The 16979-nt window shown below is 43.1% G+C and overlaps 4 protein-coding genes across 6 annotated transcripts in view; 2 read left to right on the top strand and 2 right to left on the bottom strand.

Annotated features, from left to right (window-relative positions):
• The window catches only part of wtip (WT1 interacting protein), a 33476-nt gene extending 26904 nt beyond the window's left edge, over nt 1-6572 (bottom strand). The window contains exon 1 of the mRNA XM_050044254.1: nt 4528-6572. Within this exon, the coding sequence (XP_049900211.1) occupies nt 4528-6028 (1501 nt within the window). The 5' untranslated portion in view covers nt 6029-6572. The remainder of the gene's footprint in view (nt 1-4527) is intronic.
• Nucleotides 6573-7376: 804 nt separating this feature from the next.
• Nucleotides 7377-9827, bottom strand: sdr42e1 (short chain dehydrogenase/reductase family 42E, member 1). 3 transcript variants are annotated; one of them, XM_050045608.1, is made up of 3 exons: nt 9615-9827; nt 9153-9229; nt 7377-8873 (listed from the first exon to the last, which is right to left on the bottom strand). In XM_050045608.1, the coding sequence occupies exons 2-3, from the start codon at nt 9212-9214 to the stop codon at nt 7775-7777; spliced, it is 1161 nt and encodes a 386-aa protein (XP_049901565.1). In that variant the 5' UTR covers nt 9215-9229; nt 9615-9827; the 3' UTR covers nt 7377-7774. The 3 variants fall into 3 exon arrangements, with proteins under 3 accessions (XP_049901565.1, XP_049901557.1, XP_049901573.1); XM_050045600.1 differs by having other exon boundaries at nt 9688-9827; XM_050045616.1 differs by lacking the exon at nt 9615-9827 and adding an exon at nt 9476-9596.
• A 594-nt stretch (nt 9828-10421) lies between these two features.
• Nucleotides 10422-13599, top strand: LOC126393801 (arylamine N-acetyltransferase, pineal gland isozyme NAT-10-like). Its single transcript, XM_050050152.1, has 3 exons — nt 10422-10696; nt 11911-12813; nt 13529-13599. The coding sequence occupies exons 1-3, from the start codon at nt 10573-10575 to the stop codon at nt 13597-13599; spliced, it is 1098 nt and encodes a 365-aa protein (XP_049906109.1). The 5' UTR covers nt 10422-10572.
• A 2330-nt stretch (nt 13600-15929) lies between these two features.
• The window catches only part of LOC126393342 (arylamine N-acetyltransferase, pineal gland isozyme NAT-10-like), a 6864-nt gene continuing 5814 nt past the window's right edge, over nt 15930-16979 (top strand). Inside the window, exons 1-2 of the mRNA XM_050049469.1 lie at nt 15930-16091; nt 16724-16799. Of these exons, the coding sequence (XP_049905426.1) occupies nt 16793-16799 (7 nt within the window). The 5' untranslated portion in view covers nt 15930-16091; nt 16724-16792. The remainder of the gene's footprint in view (nt 16092-16723; nt 16800-16979) is intronic.

Genomic DNA, 16979 nt, shown 5'->3' with positions numbered 1-16979 from the left:
CACCGTGCCGCCAAACTGATTACATAAAATTTATATTTCTTCTTGACTTCTGCAGCACAAACTTTTAAAAGGTATAATGTTCTCTGTATTGCATGAAACACAGGGGCAATATGACAGTTATCCATTTCTTTCCCATAATCACACTAGACAGCCCATTTATAATTAGCCTACTACTTATCCATGGTCTGACACTGTGGTATTTGGTCACTGCTTTATTTCTACTATTTCTATTGCTTCTCATTCTACTCCCATGTGAATATATTCATCTTGTACTTTGCTAATCTCATTCTGCTACTGCAATGACCTAATTTCACCCTATCTTACACACTTTTAAACCCTCTTAATTTAGTAGTGTTGCATGTGATTGGCTCGTAATTATGAATGCTACCTCTTTTGTGTAAGCGTGCAGAATTAACTGAGTGAGTGTTACATCTAGTGAGGACCCAAAGATCACAGGCCAGATCATGATACAACCCCTTCCTCTGTGCTCACCCAGGGTGTTTGTTCCTGTTCTGTTACTGCATCAGGACAGCATACTTCCTTTACCGCTTATTTGCAATAACAATGGATGACAATGACAAGCTTCTTTTGATGAAGTAATACTCAGCAGATTATGTATGTTACCGGTAACTGCGTGTGGGTGGAGTGAAACATAGTCTTTTTGTGACTAATCCAAACTCAGATTACAGTGTGTGATGTGAGTAAGAGTCACTACTATGTTCTTTGTGTATTGATTTCTCTACTGTATGTATTGTTATTCTGCCGCCTGTCCCACTTGTACACTAGCATCACAATGTAGCCTCGACACAAAGGTTGCCTCCATGGACCAAACAGGCGCAGCTGACTCACTACACATCTGTACGAAGACAGCAGGTGTGTGTGTGTGTGTTTTTTAACCCCTAAATCTCATGTCACAATGTGTCTGCTGTTTCGAGAGGCTACATTTTTATGTCTTTTCCACAGAATTAATCTATAGCCTACGCAATTACAGACACAGCTTTTAACTTTGATTTTCTCTACCCACCAAAAAAGTGTGATTTATTTATGAAGCAGTATCGATTTACCTTCATTATTTTATCTGTCTGGGTGCTACTACACTGCAGTTTCTTAAAAACTATACATCATGTGTTGGCAAGACTGTCAAGATTTCTTTTGTCAACATTTGTTAACATATAGGGGACATTTGAAACGTTCTTTATCATGACAAAATCACTGGACAAACATCTGTCATAAAAATCAACATGTGATTTGTTCTCATTACCACACATGCCAAAAATCTTGAAGTGTCTTATGAGCGAGGATGTGGCTATCGTTTTACAGGGCAGTAGGGAAATCTCCGAAGCACTCTTGTTATTCATTTAAAACAGGATGCTGGATCCCTCATGTGCCCATTTCATAACATGTTCATGTGGCAAGGACAGGATGTTGTGCATTCACTGGGGTTAAAAATAAATTGGCATACATCCCTGCATTTTTGAGCTAAACACTGTTGTTAAGATCACGCCGTGATGTTGTTCAATAGCAGCAGTAGCACGCTGCTCAATGTGGGTGTGTTATTATGCTTGTGAGAAAAGTAAGACTGATGAGTCTGATAAAATAAAAGCAGGGGATGGGTAAAGTATGTGTATTATAAAATATGTTCAATGTTATTTCTGATGAACATCAGGAAAACGTAATGTGGAGGACCAAGCAAAGGAAAAACTGAGATTTTCTGATGTAACAGTGACATTACATGTGATTTTATGAAGTAATTGGAATATAATAATGATGATAATAATTCATTTGAGCAAGTGTTTTACTTGACTTCATATTCTACCATCACTGAAACCAACACAGAACGTGCTGCGAGTTGTAAGAAGGCTAGCACAGCCTGATTCATGAAACTTTAACGACCGCTCAGTGTGGTTTGACGTCTTACAGCAAAGTATCAAACTGATCTCCGAAGGTATGAGCAGGTTACATGTGAAGTGTCAATCAAACAACTGCAGCTGAATTCATAGAGGGAAGAATTGCAGATTTTAAGTTTGTGGAACCGAATGCTGCCAAATGCTTTAAAACCTCTGCACGTCTTACAGGAGTGATTCAGTTACTGCACATGGAGCAGGCTCATGTATTTTGTACAACATAATTATGGTCCTGTATGATAAATCACAGTACACTCAGCGCGCACAACATGAAATTAATAGCACCAGGATCTGTGAAACCTCACTGTGGCCACAAATTTTAAAAAAGACAGTATGACATCTGAAATTTAGACACTAGATGCTTTTTGGTGAATTCTAGAGCTGGTGTATGATTGGATATGTTGCACACCCCTTTACTGAAATAATACTGACACTGCTATGTGAATCTATGAAAGGAACGGTGAAAAAAGGGGAAGCAGATAGCCTTTATAGCATCAAAGCCTCGAGATACAGCATCATTTCAGGAAAGAGGTCTTCACTTGTAATCTGAGAGCATTTGACACATCAGAGGATCATGTAGGCTTAAAACTTAAAGTAAGACTTAAAAGGAAAACATCTAATCTTGTGTCAGCTGCAATTTGTGCATGTATATAGCACATACAGAAGGCAGTCCAGTGTGCTGTTGTCCACACGTCAGCATGTATGTGTGTGTGTGAGTGTGTGTGTGTGTGTGTGTGTGTCAGGCATGTGCATGACTACTGCCATTATAATTCTGGGCAGGTGATCAGACTTGACCCCCACCAACTATGTCTGGCCCGCCAGCCAAGATCGTGTGCCAAGTGTCTGGTGTTGCCCGACTCCCCACTGACTGGTTAATGAAGGGCTTCGCGGGGGAGTCAGGGCGGGGTGGTGGTGGTGGTGGTGGAGAGGAGGTGGGGGATGAGGGGTGGGGTGGGCCTCCCTCTGCTGCCTCAATTGCAGGCCTGTATCGGGCCAGCTGTTGATTCACAGCTCCTTCGCCACCACAACAAACACAGGCCACACAAGGGCCAGCCAGTGTGGGACACTGGCAGGCACTGCTGCCCCCCCACCCAAAAAAAAAAAAAAGCCCCGGCGACGATCAATTTCTCCACTGTCGCTACGGAAACAGAGCTGTCTCTATTGGGCTCGGAGTGTCTGACTGCATTCTTCTCTCTCCCTCCTTTTCCTTTCTCTCTTCTTTCTCCATTATCGCTCCTGCTCTTCCCCCTCGCTGTCTTCCTCATTTCTGCCTCCCATCCTCCTGCTCTCACCTGCTTCTCTGGAACAAATCCACAGCTGTCTCAGCCTCACTCTGAGCAAGTGCACTGGCCATAAAACAAGCCACTGTTCTCTGGCTGCAGCCATTTGTCTGGCTGCTAATTCAAAGGTAGACAGCAACTTCCTCAGCAGGCCCTCTGTGCCTGTGTTAGTGCTGGCGAACAAAATGTATCTGGTCTCACAGTCCCTTATCACAAAAAACGCGCCATAATATTCAGTTGCTGAAATCAGCCAAAAACCAAATCATTGACCACAATCTATCCTCCAAAGGATGACTGCATTTTTAACAAACCCAGACCACACTGCTCTGAATGACCGATGGGTGTCTGCTCTGGCAGAACAGAAGGTTCCATTCAGCGAGGTGCAGTGCTGTGCAAATGTTAGCTCTGCCAAGACAGAAATTAGTATTGCCCTTCAATGCCACTCTTATCTGCCACAGACGGACCTGTTGGTGGTAATGTAGCATTAGCAGGTTGCAAATAGACTCTGAAAAGATGACAAACTTATAAATAACCCCTAAGTTCCTGCACTGAAAAACTCCAGAAAAACGCTTCACTATTTATTTGAATTCAAATTTCAGTAGGCACTCATCTTTGTTGAAATACAAAGCAAGTTTCACGCTAATACTATTACATGTTTGTTCAATTGTTGCCATGGAGAAATCTTTCTTTCTGTGCAGTGGATTAAAACAAACCAATACTGAAAACACTGCTATTGTTGGCTGAAAACCTTAATTTTGGGCCACTGTTTGGGATTTTAAACTTACTCTATCTGCACGACCAAAACCTACAGCAGCTTTTCTCATTGAATGCAACACTGTAGAGATCTGACAGATACCTGTGAGGTGTGCAGTCTGCAAGGACAGTATAGGAGAGGAGTCAGGTTCAGAGCATCAGTGCCTTACACATGGCATCTGAGGAGAGCCTTTATGGCCTAATGTGCTACATCAATCAGCAATCACAGTTCACGAGAAATGCAATTCAAATGACTGTTTAAACACCCATTTTCCTAAATCACTTATTAGCTGATGCAAGACCTTATCCATATGTACAATACATTGGAAAAATGCTCAATGCACCTTTGTTTTTCCTAACTCTCAGGTGTGCACTAAGGGCCACAGAACCAAAACCTCTTCCTACACAAAATGCAGTGTTGATAAAGGGAGGCTTGTGTTCTAGATAGTTAATATTGGGTCAAAGTTGTGTATGTAAAAGTCCCAGTGGTTTATATGTTAACATATGAAACATACTCTTTTGTTTTTTTCCCCACTCCCTTCTACTTGCAAAGTTTTGGAAAAAAATCAACTCCAATTAATGTTACCTACCAAAGTATTCCTTTTTCATGTGCATCTCTAACTCCTTTTCCAGCTCCAAAGTGAGCGCCTCCAGCCGCCTCTCCGCCTGGCTGGGTCCACTCTCCCGGTTAGGGGTCACCTGGTAAGGTAGCTTAAACCTCTGGCTCGAGGAGACTGCTTTGGAGGACATCCCATAACTAAATGATGATGGCGACCCCGCGGTCATCTCCACAGACCCTCCCGTCTGGGCTGACTGCTGCTGGGGCTCTGGCACAGCCGAGAGCCCCTGGAGATGGATGCGATTTGGAATCCCGTTGGAGTCTCCAAACTCCTGCAGCAGCGTATCCTCGTGTAAACTGCTGCCCAGCATCGATGACCTGGGTGAAGGCAGCTGCAGATCCGGGTAGGTGCTCATAGACCCCCTGGAGCTGCGGGAACTTCTGGAGCTGTGACTGGAGATGCTGGACCGGGGACTGACCACGCAGTTTGCGGTGGTCCCCGGTCTCGCGCTCCCGTCCTGGCTGCAGATGCTCGAGCGAGGACTCGCCAGCGGCGCTGTGTGTAAAATCGCCCCCTCCAGGTCATGGTTGACCACGGGCCCGTACCGTGAGTCAGAGTAACTGGATCTCGGGCTGGTGGTGAAGGAATACTGGCTCGCCGTGCTCGACCTGGGGCTGGTGTGCCTCTGGTCGTAGCCCATGCTGATGCCGCTGGTGCGGTTGCTGCTGGGCTTGCTGCAGCAGTCACAGCTGTTGAGGCTGGCCCGGGGGCTGGAGTGTTTACTCGTGTCGCTGGCAGTGCTTGCATAGCTGGATCTGGGACTGAGGACATTGTTGCCCTCACAGTGAACTAAACTAGACCTGGGGCTCGTGTACCTGTCCTGACCCGGTACCACTAAACTAGTGCGCGGGCTGCTGATGCTCGACCTCGGGCTGGCATGCTTGCTCTGCTCCTGAGAGGACAGGGAAGATGCTAAGCTGGACCTTGGGCTAGTGGCGTTATATCTCCCGTCGTGGCTGCTGGTGATGCAGACACTGTTGCACCTGTTGCCGGGCACTGCCACCGGCTTGTTCAGGGGCACGCCATCGAAGGCGGAGCCGGTGCTGTACCTGTGGCCTTGCACCTCCAGAGAGTATCTCCGGTGCCTGTCGGAAGCGCCCGTGTAGCACGGCAAAGCCACTTCGGATTTGGTGCAACAGCCCTTCTCGGTATAAACTGCGTCTCTTTGAGGGGCACAAAAATCCACAGGCACGGTCCGGGTGCAGTTTACAGGGCGCACCGGAGCCGCGTTGTACACTTTATTCCCAGTCGTGAAATTCTCCACTGTGTGATGCTGCTGGTGAAGCACAGAGGTACCATTCATTGGCTTACTTTTATGTTCTGCTACAGCCGGAGCCGAAAAGTCCAAATCAGGGTTAATCACCAAGTCTCTCCTCGCGGTGTACATCCCGTCCTTATAAGCATCATACAAGGAAAGGTCCTCCATCAATTTACTGGCCCGGAGTCCCAAATCTTCCTGGTAGTGCTCCATGTTGTGCTCCCGAGGCGAGAAACAAGTTCAGAGTGTGCTCCGCTCCGCGAGCCAAACTAGCGAGCACCGCGGAGCACTAATTGCATTTCACATGGAAATCAAAACAAAACGCCGCGTTACAGCCGTCGCTCATTTACAGAAAACCACCGACGTACTGAGAAACCTCCACCGTGTGCCGCATCGTCTTCTTCTGCTTTGCCCCCTTCGCCGAAAAAACAAACTCTTTCTCACAGTTTCAGCCGACAGGGATACGTTTGTCAACTTCAGTTTTTGTTAAGTTGAAAGGTCTTTACAGTCAATGGCGCGCTGCGCGGAGGAATTTCCCCTTGTTGGTTTTTCCTCTAGTTTCGCTTACGGTCACCGTGCAAAAATCAAACTAGGCTGGATAATCGGATACGCCATAAATATCCGTCGTGTATAAATCTGAGCTCACCGAGCGGAGTTAAACCTGCATAAAACACCGTTTTACACAGGGGACTCGTTTGCGTAAAAGGAATGCGGGGATGAAGACGGGATGCGCTGCGCCTCTCTGGAATGTGGTTAATGCTGCAGAGAAACAATGATTGCGACCAACTCAGCAAGGGGCTGCCGGCTCTGAAAAGAGAATAGTTTAGAGAGAAGGGGACGTCTGCATTCATCCCAGGCAGACTAAAATACCACACAAAGCACGCCTCACCTGGTCCGACTCCTTTTACACCGGGAATAAGCTGCAGTAAGTTGGTACTATGGAGGGCAAAGCTATTTGCAACTCAAGTTTATTCACCTTTTTCCAGTCTGATGTTATAAAGATGAAGATAGTCCCAGGTCTTCCTAACTTAGATTTATATGATCCATTTTAAGATAATAATGTCCAATTACCATAGCTAACTATATGCTCTTGTGGGAATATGAGGGATATTAAGATGATGGCAACAAAGGAGGAGTTAAAAAAGATACATCCAGTCTCAAAGACATGGTTAAATAAATTAAATGATTGTTCTGAGTTTTTATTAGACTGCACAAAAATATTATATTTCATTTTAAGTGAAATAAACTGAATGCAAAGTGTATGAATCATTTAAAAAAAATTAACAAAAAAGGTTTTGTATATGTTGATCACAAATGGACACCACTCTATATTTTATAACTCCATATTTTGTATATTATGACTGTGTGACTGTGATATATAGATATGCCAACAGGCCAGAGTAGATATACTGTAGTCATTATAGACAAGGCTACCAAATCTTTGTTTATCCAAGGTCTTCAAACATGAACACTGTTTACCTTTGTAAAACACAAACATAACCTTAACATTAAACCTTAAATCCATGTTAAAAAATCAAGCAAACCAAATTTTCCATGTCAGGATTTATTCATGACAGTATTTCATCAGATTACAGTTCCAAAAAAACAGCATTAAAAACACGTCTGTATAAGGTGATTATCAATCTTTGCTCCCAGAGATGTTCTTTCAAAAAGGTAACATGAGAAAAAGAGGTAGTATTTGACATATAGTCTCTAACAGTGACAACAGCCCTGGGTTGTAAAATTAAGACACTGAAGAGCAGAGATATGCTTCTTTTCACATGTGATGGGTGTAACAGTATAAAACAGTGTTTTTAAATGTGAAGCACCTGTCAGTACTGACTGATTTCGTAATAAAATGTGCTGATAGACCTCGTCATTTTGAGACATGTAAACAACCCAGTCTTGATACAGCATTCTGGAAATTGTCAGACTGATATTTTTTGCTTTGGCTGCTCATCAACTGCCAACAAATGGAAGAAAAGAGAGAACCACAGCAACAAAGGCAGAAACAAACAGGATGTCTAGCAGCAATCGACTGAGGAAAGAGCTGTGAGATTTTTTCCCATGGCCTCTGCTTCTGAACCATTGTACAACCTCATCCAGGTTGTGCTCCTGAGGCTCATAGCTGAGCTCTGCCTTAGCTTTTGCCATGCTGAAGTAATGTGTCACGCCAGTCTTATAGACCTCTGTACGTGTCAGCAGCGGCTGGAAGTTGTAGAAGGGCCCGATAAGATGGTGAATCATTTCCGTGAGAAAGGCAACAAAGTAGATGAGAGAGATAGGAAGGCGCAGTTTGGGGAAAGGATAGCCCAAGCCCTCTACCAAAGGTCTGAAGAATTCAAAATTGTTGACAGGCCTGCCATCTGAGATAAAGTAGGCCTGGCCAGCAGAGCGGTGCTGCTTCTCTGAGGTCAGAGCCTTGGCGGCAAGCTCATGTGCTGACACCAGGTTGTCCACATGGACAAACTCCACCAGGCTGCTGGGTTTACCATAAACAAACCTGAAGATCCCCTTTTCTATGTAGCCAACTATCCTTGGCAGGTGCCTCTGCTCACCAGGCCCGTAGATTCCTGCTGGACGCAGCGCACAGCTTCTCAGCACCCCTGAGCCGTCCTTCAGTGCTGTACCGTTTGCTTGTAGCACAGTCATCTCAGCCAGCGACTTGGTTCTGGAGTAGTGGTCGGGGTGAAGATGGAGAGGTAGATAAGGAAGGCTTTCATCCCCGTTCTCTATCACTTGGCCTCCGAACACCACGTTGAAGGTGCTGGTGTAAACCAGCCTGGACACTCCGTGCTCAACACAAGCCTTCAGGACATTCTGTGTGCCTTGAACATTCACCGCCTCAATCAGATGCCGGTTCAGCTGCTCCCTGCCAGACATGCCGTAGGAGGCGATGTGGAATATACAGTCCACACCAGCGATGGCCTTCTCAACTTGTGCATATTCACATATATCTCCCTGAACAAATACAATGTCCTCTGGCACTTCTTGCTTTGGAGGGACTGTGTCAAACAGAATGATCTTTGCTCCTTTGTTATGCAGGGAGCATGCCAGGCTGCAGAGGAAAACAAGATATTAAATGTGAATTAATCTCTGCATGAAACTCACAAGAGGTTCTCAAATTGTAAATCTGATGGCACGTATTTCTACTTTTGAATCTCCTGTGGCAGTCACAGAGCCAACTCAACTTAGATAACTGGTGCGATAGCGCCACCTTGTTGTGGTATAGCAGTGAGACAGCACAGAGCAATTCTGAAGTCATGACTGAAGGTTTACTGACTGTGAATGTATGCTTCATATTCTTGAGTAACACACAAAGTTAAATTGTTCTTACCGGTAACCAAAATAGCCACATCCTCCAGTTATCAAAAATGTGTCTGTAGGTGTATTTTCCATTGCAGGAGGGTGAATCTGTCAGTTAAAAAAATACAGTATTAGGCACATTATAAAGAAATAGTAAACACAGATGAAACCTCATAAATGACAGAAGTCTATAGTCACAAACCAAACGGTTAAACAAAAACCAAAGGGAGCTGCTGACTTGACGTTACCTAACCTGCAGTCTGCAGGCTGGTTCACCGACCTTGCACTTGAGCAATTAACGTTACACCTTTTATGCAACAAGCTGAATGCATTGACATCACCTACCACACTTACTTTCTGTAAGAGCTCATTCAGACTGCCATGCCTCAAACTATGCTAGAGTAGTGTTACAGTGCAGTCACATGCACAGACAGTAGTCATGATCAATCCACAGCCTCTACTAGAACTATTTGGATTCCCTGTCGGTACCAACCTAAGCATAAGACGGGTAAAACACGAGGGAAGTATCTGTTGAATATCAGTCATCCAAAACTCTACTAACTTACAGCACTGGTTAGAGAACACCGTTGTGCACTTCGGTGCTGTGCGTGTTTTTGTTACGTAGACTAAGTTACGTAAAAACCTCTCAGTAACTTGGCACAATTCATAAAACAGCCCCGCCATGCAGAGCTCGACAGGCTGCGTCAAGTGTGCAAACAGAGAGGGAGAATAACACAGGAAGTAAGGTGACATTCACAGTGATAAAGTGATTAGCAGCTGGTTTCATTAGCAAAATATCCATAAATATCAAAATCATAATCTGTATGTGCAGTGATAGAATTGTCACATAAGCGTGTGATTTTGTCCTTTTGTTTTTCAATTCCTGTTGTATCAATTATGTCGTCTCGATATTTTCGCCAATAACGCTTTTATTTTGAAAGTTGTAACAGGATGTTGAGATCTTAAATGCAAGCTTGACGCGCTTTGCTGGCAACGGTAACATTTCCGGTGTGCCCATCCTGCCTTCAGAATAAAAGCCCAGATTTTTTTTTTATGAGATAATGTTGTAAACATTTGCATTTAATTGACGTACTCCCCAAACTTAATTCTTAATGCTAATTAGTTAAAGAAAAATAATGTAAATACAATCATATGCGTCGTTTGTTTAACTGCAAAGACTATATTCCATCAACCATACCTTTATTTCATTAGGCACTGTACAGCTCATGTAAATGCATACATCACATGTTTAAGCACACTCGCTGAGCTGTACTTTATTTACATGTTATCTGTAAGAAAAGTGACGTTTCAACACAATATTGCAAATAAACTCTTAAGTGTTGACTCTAGCGGCGATAAGCGAGTCTAACAACTGCAAGGAAGTGTTTTACTGCAGCAGCAATTACAAAAACCCTGTCTGGGCAAGGCATAGGTTGCAGTTTTATTTTTTAATGTGCGATAAGAGCCTATTCCGGAAACAAATAGTCATTCGACTTGCAGGTCTCAAGAGAAGAGTTGCACCTCCTTTGAATTGTTTTGCTCAAATACTTGCACGAAAAACCAACACATCGAAAGGTAAGTCGGCCCACTGCTTCTACTTATTTAATTACTGCTAGTAACCTATCAATAATGGAAAGGAGTCAGGGAATTGAGACGAATTTTGGTAGATTAACAAAATTATGAAGACTATCTTAAGTGATGGCGACTTTTATAACTTGTTATGCATATCTGCTACACTTATTTAAAGAAAACATGTTGCCAGGTAAAATACTTAAGAAACTTTGGACTTTGAAACATATCAAGTACCACTCCCTCCCTCCCTCCCTCCCTCCCATGACATGTTCATGTAAAATGGGACAGTCGTGTTTGTTTGTTTTTCAAATGGTTAAATTCATTTATTTTATCAGTCATTTAGTCATTAAATCATCAATGTAACCTAACTATTCATTAAAAAAAATGGCCTACTTTTCTGCTGTGCTTTCTCTGTCCTTTTGGTGCCTGTTTCCTTGGTGCCATACTGTCAACAATGGGCATGCCTGTGTGTGTGTGTGTGTGTGTGTGTGTGTGTGTGTGTGTGTGTGTGTGTGTGTGTGTGTGTGTGTGTGTGTGTGTGTGTGTGTGCGTGCGTGCGTGCGTGCGTGCGTGCGTGCGTGCGTGCGTGTGACAGTAATTGCTAATTCTGGACCATTGTGACTGACATGGACTCACTGTATCATCTTCAAAAAGTTTTTTAGTAAGAATAAATGTCTGTAATAGTTACAGGGTGGCACACAAAAGCATGAGTCATGATTTTATGACACCTGGTAGCCTAAAACATGCTGGTTTCACTTCAGAAAAATGTCCCATTGTAGCTCTTTTTTTTGTCCCATTGTACCTGAATGCGTTAAGTAAGCTACTGACTCAAAAACCATTTCAATACAAACTGAAGTATATTGGGAAGACATTTTGAAAGAAAATCAACATGCCACATGGCTTACCTCACAAGTTTAGGAACAACTGATGTTTTTTCTTTCAACTCTTCGCCCACCCTTGTTACCCCTGACCAATCAAAATGACTGTTTGGGGATTTGCTCCTAATATTTAAAGACCCTAAGCCTAGAGCCTACCTGCTGGCCCACATCACCAGACTTTTGAGATGCATTTATGAACCACTTTAAACTGTAAAACAATAGAGATGACTTTGCCTTGACTTAATTAAGGATTTAATACTTCAACTAATGGCTTTATGTATGTCTTACGTATGGCTTATTAGAAAGTGACATTAATTCATGTAATGTCATGTTTTACAGGCAAGATGAATTTGGAGGAATACTTTAAAAGAATTGGTTTCCATGGCTCTTTTGATAAGCTGGATCTTGCAACACTGAAGCTGATTCACAAACTGCACGTCATGTCAATTCCTTTTGAGAACCTCAGCGTTCACTGTGGTGAGAGGATCATCATGGATCTTGAGGTCATTTACAACAAGATAGTGAGGAGCAGCCGTGGTGGTTGGTGCCTTGAGAACAACTTCCTGTTTGGCTGGGTGCTGAGAGAAATGGGCTACGACACCACAATGCTGGGCTCCAGAATTTTCTCTAGTACCACCAATGATTTTTTACCCGCTGAAACTCATCTCATCAACAAGATCATCATTGATGGAAAGGCTTATATAGCAGATGTAAGCTTTGGGGTGTCTTCTCAAGTGTGGGAGCCCCTGGAGCTTGTCTCTGCAAAGGACCAACCTCAGGCAGCAGGTGTCTTTCGCCTCATAGACAAGGGGGACATCTGGGTGCTGGAGAAAACTGGTAGAAAGCCAGAGATTCTCAATCCAGACTTTGCAAAATCAAGCCTGGTGGACTGGAAGGTAACAAAGCAGATCTATGGCTTCACCTTGGTGCCTCGTGAGGTTGATCATTTCTTGGAGACAAACCACACACTCCAGACAGATCCTGCTTCACTGTTCATCAGGAAGTCCATCTGCTCTCTGCAGACACCAACAGGATTCAGAGCCCTTCTTGGCCGGACCTACAGTGAGGTCACCTACAAACCTGAGGAAGGTGTGAATGTCTTTGACATGAGGAACATAACAGATGATGAGATAGAGCAAATTCTGAGGGAAAAATTCAATGTAAAGCTGCAGAACAAACTGCAGCCTGCAAACAACAAAGCATGCTGCAGAACAAACTGCAGCCTGCAAACAACAAAGCATGGTACACGCTCTAAAATCTTGCACATATTCTTTTTTTAATTGTCCTGTAAAGATCTCACAACCTGTGCTGATTTCATGACTAACCAGAGAGAGCAGCTTGATTAAAACAATGATAACAATGCTTTGAATTACATTGTTCCTGCAATGAAAATCATGTAATTGTTGGGATTGAGAAAAGTAACAATGGACGACATGTTTTGAATTTATGTTTTTTGTATATGTCTAAGAGTTAAGTATCTTGAGATGATGCAAGGAGCAGACATACTGTTCTTAAGTAAATAATTACTGACAAAAGAAAATCATTCAATCCAAGAAAATCAACATTAAAACACTGTTGTTTGCCATTATTATATGCATTTATTACTTCGTTATTTCAATGTCATCTGCTAAACTTCCAATAATGTGTTATGAAGTTATAGGCTGTGATAATGTAACCTGTTATTCCAGATTGTTCCAGACTTAGTCTCATCTATGTATGTCTAGATGTCAACAAAACTTGGTGCACAAACAGTTCCTTGGTTGGTGCCCATTGCTCCGAGGCTGTTGAACACCTGACTATTAAATGCCATTCACATTACCTGCTACATGAGTTTACAGCTCTGTTTGTAGTCGCTGTTTAGATCTTCCCAAGTGCTAATGCTAATGTTGGGAGGATCGTCACAATCGCATTGGCTCACTTGAAAACAAGCACCCAGACACTCTCCATGTGATTGCAGGTAACATTAACCATGTTCATCTGCAGGATACACTACCAAAGTTCAAGCAGCACATCACCATTGCCACTTGAGGAGAGAACATACTTGATAGAGTTTACACAAACAGACGGGGGGACATATACAGAGCCACCCTCTGCTCTTCTCCGATCACATCTCCGTCATGCTGTTCCCTGCTTACTACATGGACCTGGACTGCAATATGCGTCATCTGTCACTGGCTACATTAGCAAGTATGTTGATCATGTTACCACCACCAGAACTATCACCATCTATCATAACCAGATACCCTGGCTTAATGCCCTCAACTCCTTTGATCCTCACTTTGAGGTATCTAACACCATCCCCTCCTCGAGGCTCAACCTACCACCAGTTGAGCTGCCCCTCAGCGTGACAGCAGCAGATCTGAGATGGTCCCTGCATAACGTCAACCCCCTCAAAACTGCAGGCCCGGAGAAGATCCCATGCAGGGGGATCAAGGACTGTGCACACCAGTTCTCAGAGGTACTGAAGGACATATGTAACACCTCACTGTCCCAGGCAACTGTTCCAATATACCTTAAGACTACCACCAACATCTTGCTCCCTAAATGTCCCGCAATGTCATGCCTGAATGATCACCACCCAGCTGCGCTCACCCCAATAATCATGACATGCTTTAAGGGGCTGGTAATGACACACATTAAAAAGACAGTTGATGTGACAGTAGACCCCCACCAATACGCTTACAGGAAGAACCGCACCATTGCTGACGCCATCTAATGTGTGGTTCATCAGGCTGTCAGAATCCACAGCATCGCATCCTACAGTATCATCCTCAACATTGTTTCCCCACAAGGATGCATCCTGAGCCCTCTACTGTACTCACTGCTTACCTACGGCTGCACTGCTCTTTATTAAAGCAACCTCATTGGGAAGTTTGCTGACGACACAGCAGTGGTGGGACTCATCTCAAACACCAACGGCTCAGTGCATACGCAGGAAGTGGATTAACTGGTAACAGGGTGTAAAGCTGACAACTTTATCATCAATATTTGTAAAACCAAAGAGATGATTGTGGACTTCTGCAAGGCTGGTGTAACTCTTGTATGCTTCACTCCTCAGTAGATGCTTTTTATAAAGTTTGGGGCCCTTACTAAGCATACATTGGGCCTAAGCTGTCGTCTTCTGTATTTCAGGGGTTTCCTAAATCAGCTTAGCTGGTCTATACGTTTCCTCTAACCTTACTATTTGTCTTTATAACCTATTTATTTGTTTGATGCTCCCGCTATGTTGTTATAGGGGTGGTGAAGGTTGGAATAAATATGATGCCTCCTGTTTTTTTTTTTGTTTTGTTTTTTTAAGCTACTTATGTTATTTGTCATGTCAAGTCTGAGCGGTTATGTCCTGTGTTTTATATGAAAAATGAAATAAACATATTCTTGAAATTAAAAAAAGACTGAACGCTGTCAGTCAGGACATTGGAAACTAGAGCTGTCAAAATTGCTCAAAAATGACGTTCGAATATTCCTTCTAAAAATAACTCATAGGTTCGAACCATTCGAATTTTTTTTTTCGCATTATGTCCACAAGAGGGCAAACTAATACAAGGAAACATACTTCTATATAATACAAGGAAATTTTTCAACATAAACATCTTTGAAAACATTTACATACCTACACATTAAAACACATAAAACAGTTATCTATAACATTACGTTATAAACGACCGCGGACCTCTCGCTCGCTCCCCCTCTCCCCATGGCCACACCGCACATGTTAACTCCGTTTCGGCGTCTAGTCTATTTTCTGCGCGAGCCGCGAGCGAATGTGTCAAGCCGGGGGGTGACGGAGACAACAGCTGGCAGCAGAACCTCTTGTCGACCAGCAGCACTTCCGCGGGCGGTGTGGCCCTGGCGTTTATGCAGTGCGATCAGTGCAGCGGCCCAGGCCAATGCCCACTCGCAAAGAGGACAGCTGCGGTGGTGTTTTTTTTCTCTCCACAATCGAATATCAATTTTCACATTCACATTTCACCGTTTTTTTTCAAATTAGAATTTAAATTCGAATTTAGAATATTCGTTGACAGCCATATAGGAAACTGGTTCCTCCATTATTGGTGGCGAACATAGAGGAGCTACCACTGAATATTTGACATTTTGGTTAAAATGTCTGACTCAACTGATCTATAACCCTCTGCTGGGAGGTTGTTCTGGCCATGCTGTCAGAGATCACAACTCTGGCAATGAAAATAATTAATAATAAAAATGGCGCCTTATTGGCTCTTGGCAAGCTTTAGGGTATAAAGTGCATTTGAAATTCCGTTTAGACACTGATAATGTCAGTACAAAGTCACAATTATGAGACACGTCTCATGGTGAAGTACCTGTGGATCGACATGTAAAGCCCCAGTTTACTCATGAGTCGTGCAAATCAAACACTGTCAGCTTTTACTGCAGACAAGCTTAACTCCTGTTGTCCAGGAAGGAAAATCTGAGTTTTTCAGTGATCTGAGACTTTGTGGCTCAGCAGACATATTGCTTTCTCAGAAGACTCTGACTGCTTGCACAATCAGCCTACGTGAAAGGTAAGGTTTAACACTGTTAGTGCATATTTTGTGTTGCAGAAATTTAGTCTCATACTTTGCATAGCCTACATAGAATTTCACACATCTGATCATGAATTTTTTTTTAGCCACTGAAATCCAGCTTAAAATTGTACTAGATTGATATGCACTGAGTGACTCAAAATATCATCTTTGTTCTCGCCAGACATGATCAAGAGAAACTTACAGTCCTTGATTCCCTGAGCTCTGTGATCGCCTCGCAATCTGCAGCAATAGTTTTGCAGTCTGGTCTGTTTGTTTTTTTTCGCAAGCTGCAAGCAAATGTGGCAAGCAAACATAACGAGAGTGTTAAAAGGGATAAAGTAGATATGATAAAAATGATCTGATTATGATAAATAATAAAATATGAATCCTATGCTTCCACATAACTGTGAGTTGAGTCGAAACAGAAAGCCAGAGACAAGAGAGGCTAACTTTAGAAAATCACTAACCACAGTGGCTGGTGAGCAAAAAGGTTAATGTGAGTCCCTACTTGTAAACTTTGAGCCAATTGAAATGACTTTAAGTGCAACTCTAACAGGTAAATTGGTCAGATTAATGCACATCAAACACTGTCAGGTTTTACTGGGTAAACAATAACTTCTGTTCTCCAGAAAGAACAGACCGCAGCTGCCTTTCCTTTCGTCTTCAGAAGACTTCAACTGCTCGCACAATCAGCCGACATGAATGGTATGCTGCACATTTTCCTTTTGCACAATTTCAGAGTCTCAAACTGTATATATGTAGAATTTGATATTTCAGACATCTGATTATGACATTTTAAAGTAATTTAAAACAAGCATACAATTGTACTTGATTGATATGCACTGAATGAGCCAAAACACCAGCTTTGTCTATGCCAGACTTGAT

The sequence above is a fragment of the Epinephelus moara genome, chromosome 1 (assembly GCF_006386435.1).
Source record: "Epinephelus moara isolate mb chromosome 1, YSFRI_EMoa_1.0, whole genome shotgun sequence".
Classification (NCBI taxonomy): Eukaryota; Metazoa; Chordata; class Actinopteri; order Perciformes; family Serranidae; genus Epinephelus; species Epinephelus moara.
This window is presented reverse-complemented; position numbering and strand designations above follow the sequence as displayed.

What these genes read in the sequence shown, in the direction of transcription:
- sdr42e1 (XM_050045608.1), bottom strand. Translation starts at nt 9,214, where the DNA reads ATGGAAAATACACCTACAGACACATTTTTGATAACTGGAGGATGTGGC. An exon ending in TGTGGCTATTTTGGTTACCG is followed by an intron (nt 8,874 to 9,152) that starts GTAAGAACAATT and finishes TTTCCTCTGCAG; the next exon opens with CCTGGCATGCTCCCTGCATA.
- LOC126393801 (XM_050050152.1), top strand. Translation starts at nt 10,573, where the DNA reads ATGTGCGATAAGAGCCTATTCCGGAAACAAATAGTCATTCGACTTGCA. An exon ending in AAAAACCAACACATCGAAAG is followed by an intron (nt 10,697 to 11,910) that starts GTAAGTCGGCCC and finishes CATGTTTTACAG; the next exon opens with GCAAGATGAATTTGGAGGAA. An exon ending in CCTGCAAACAACAAAGCATG is followed by an intron (nt 12,814 to 13,528) that starts GTACACGCTCTA and finishes ATGTGATTGCAG; the next exon opens with GTAACATTAACCATGTTCAT.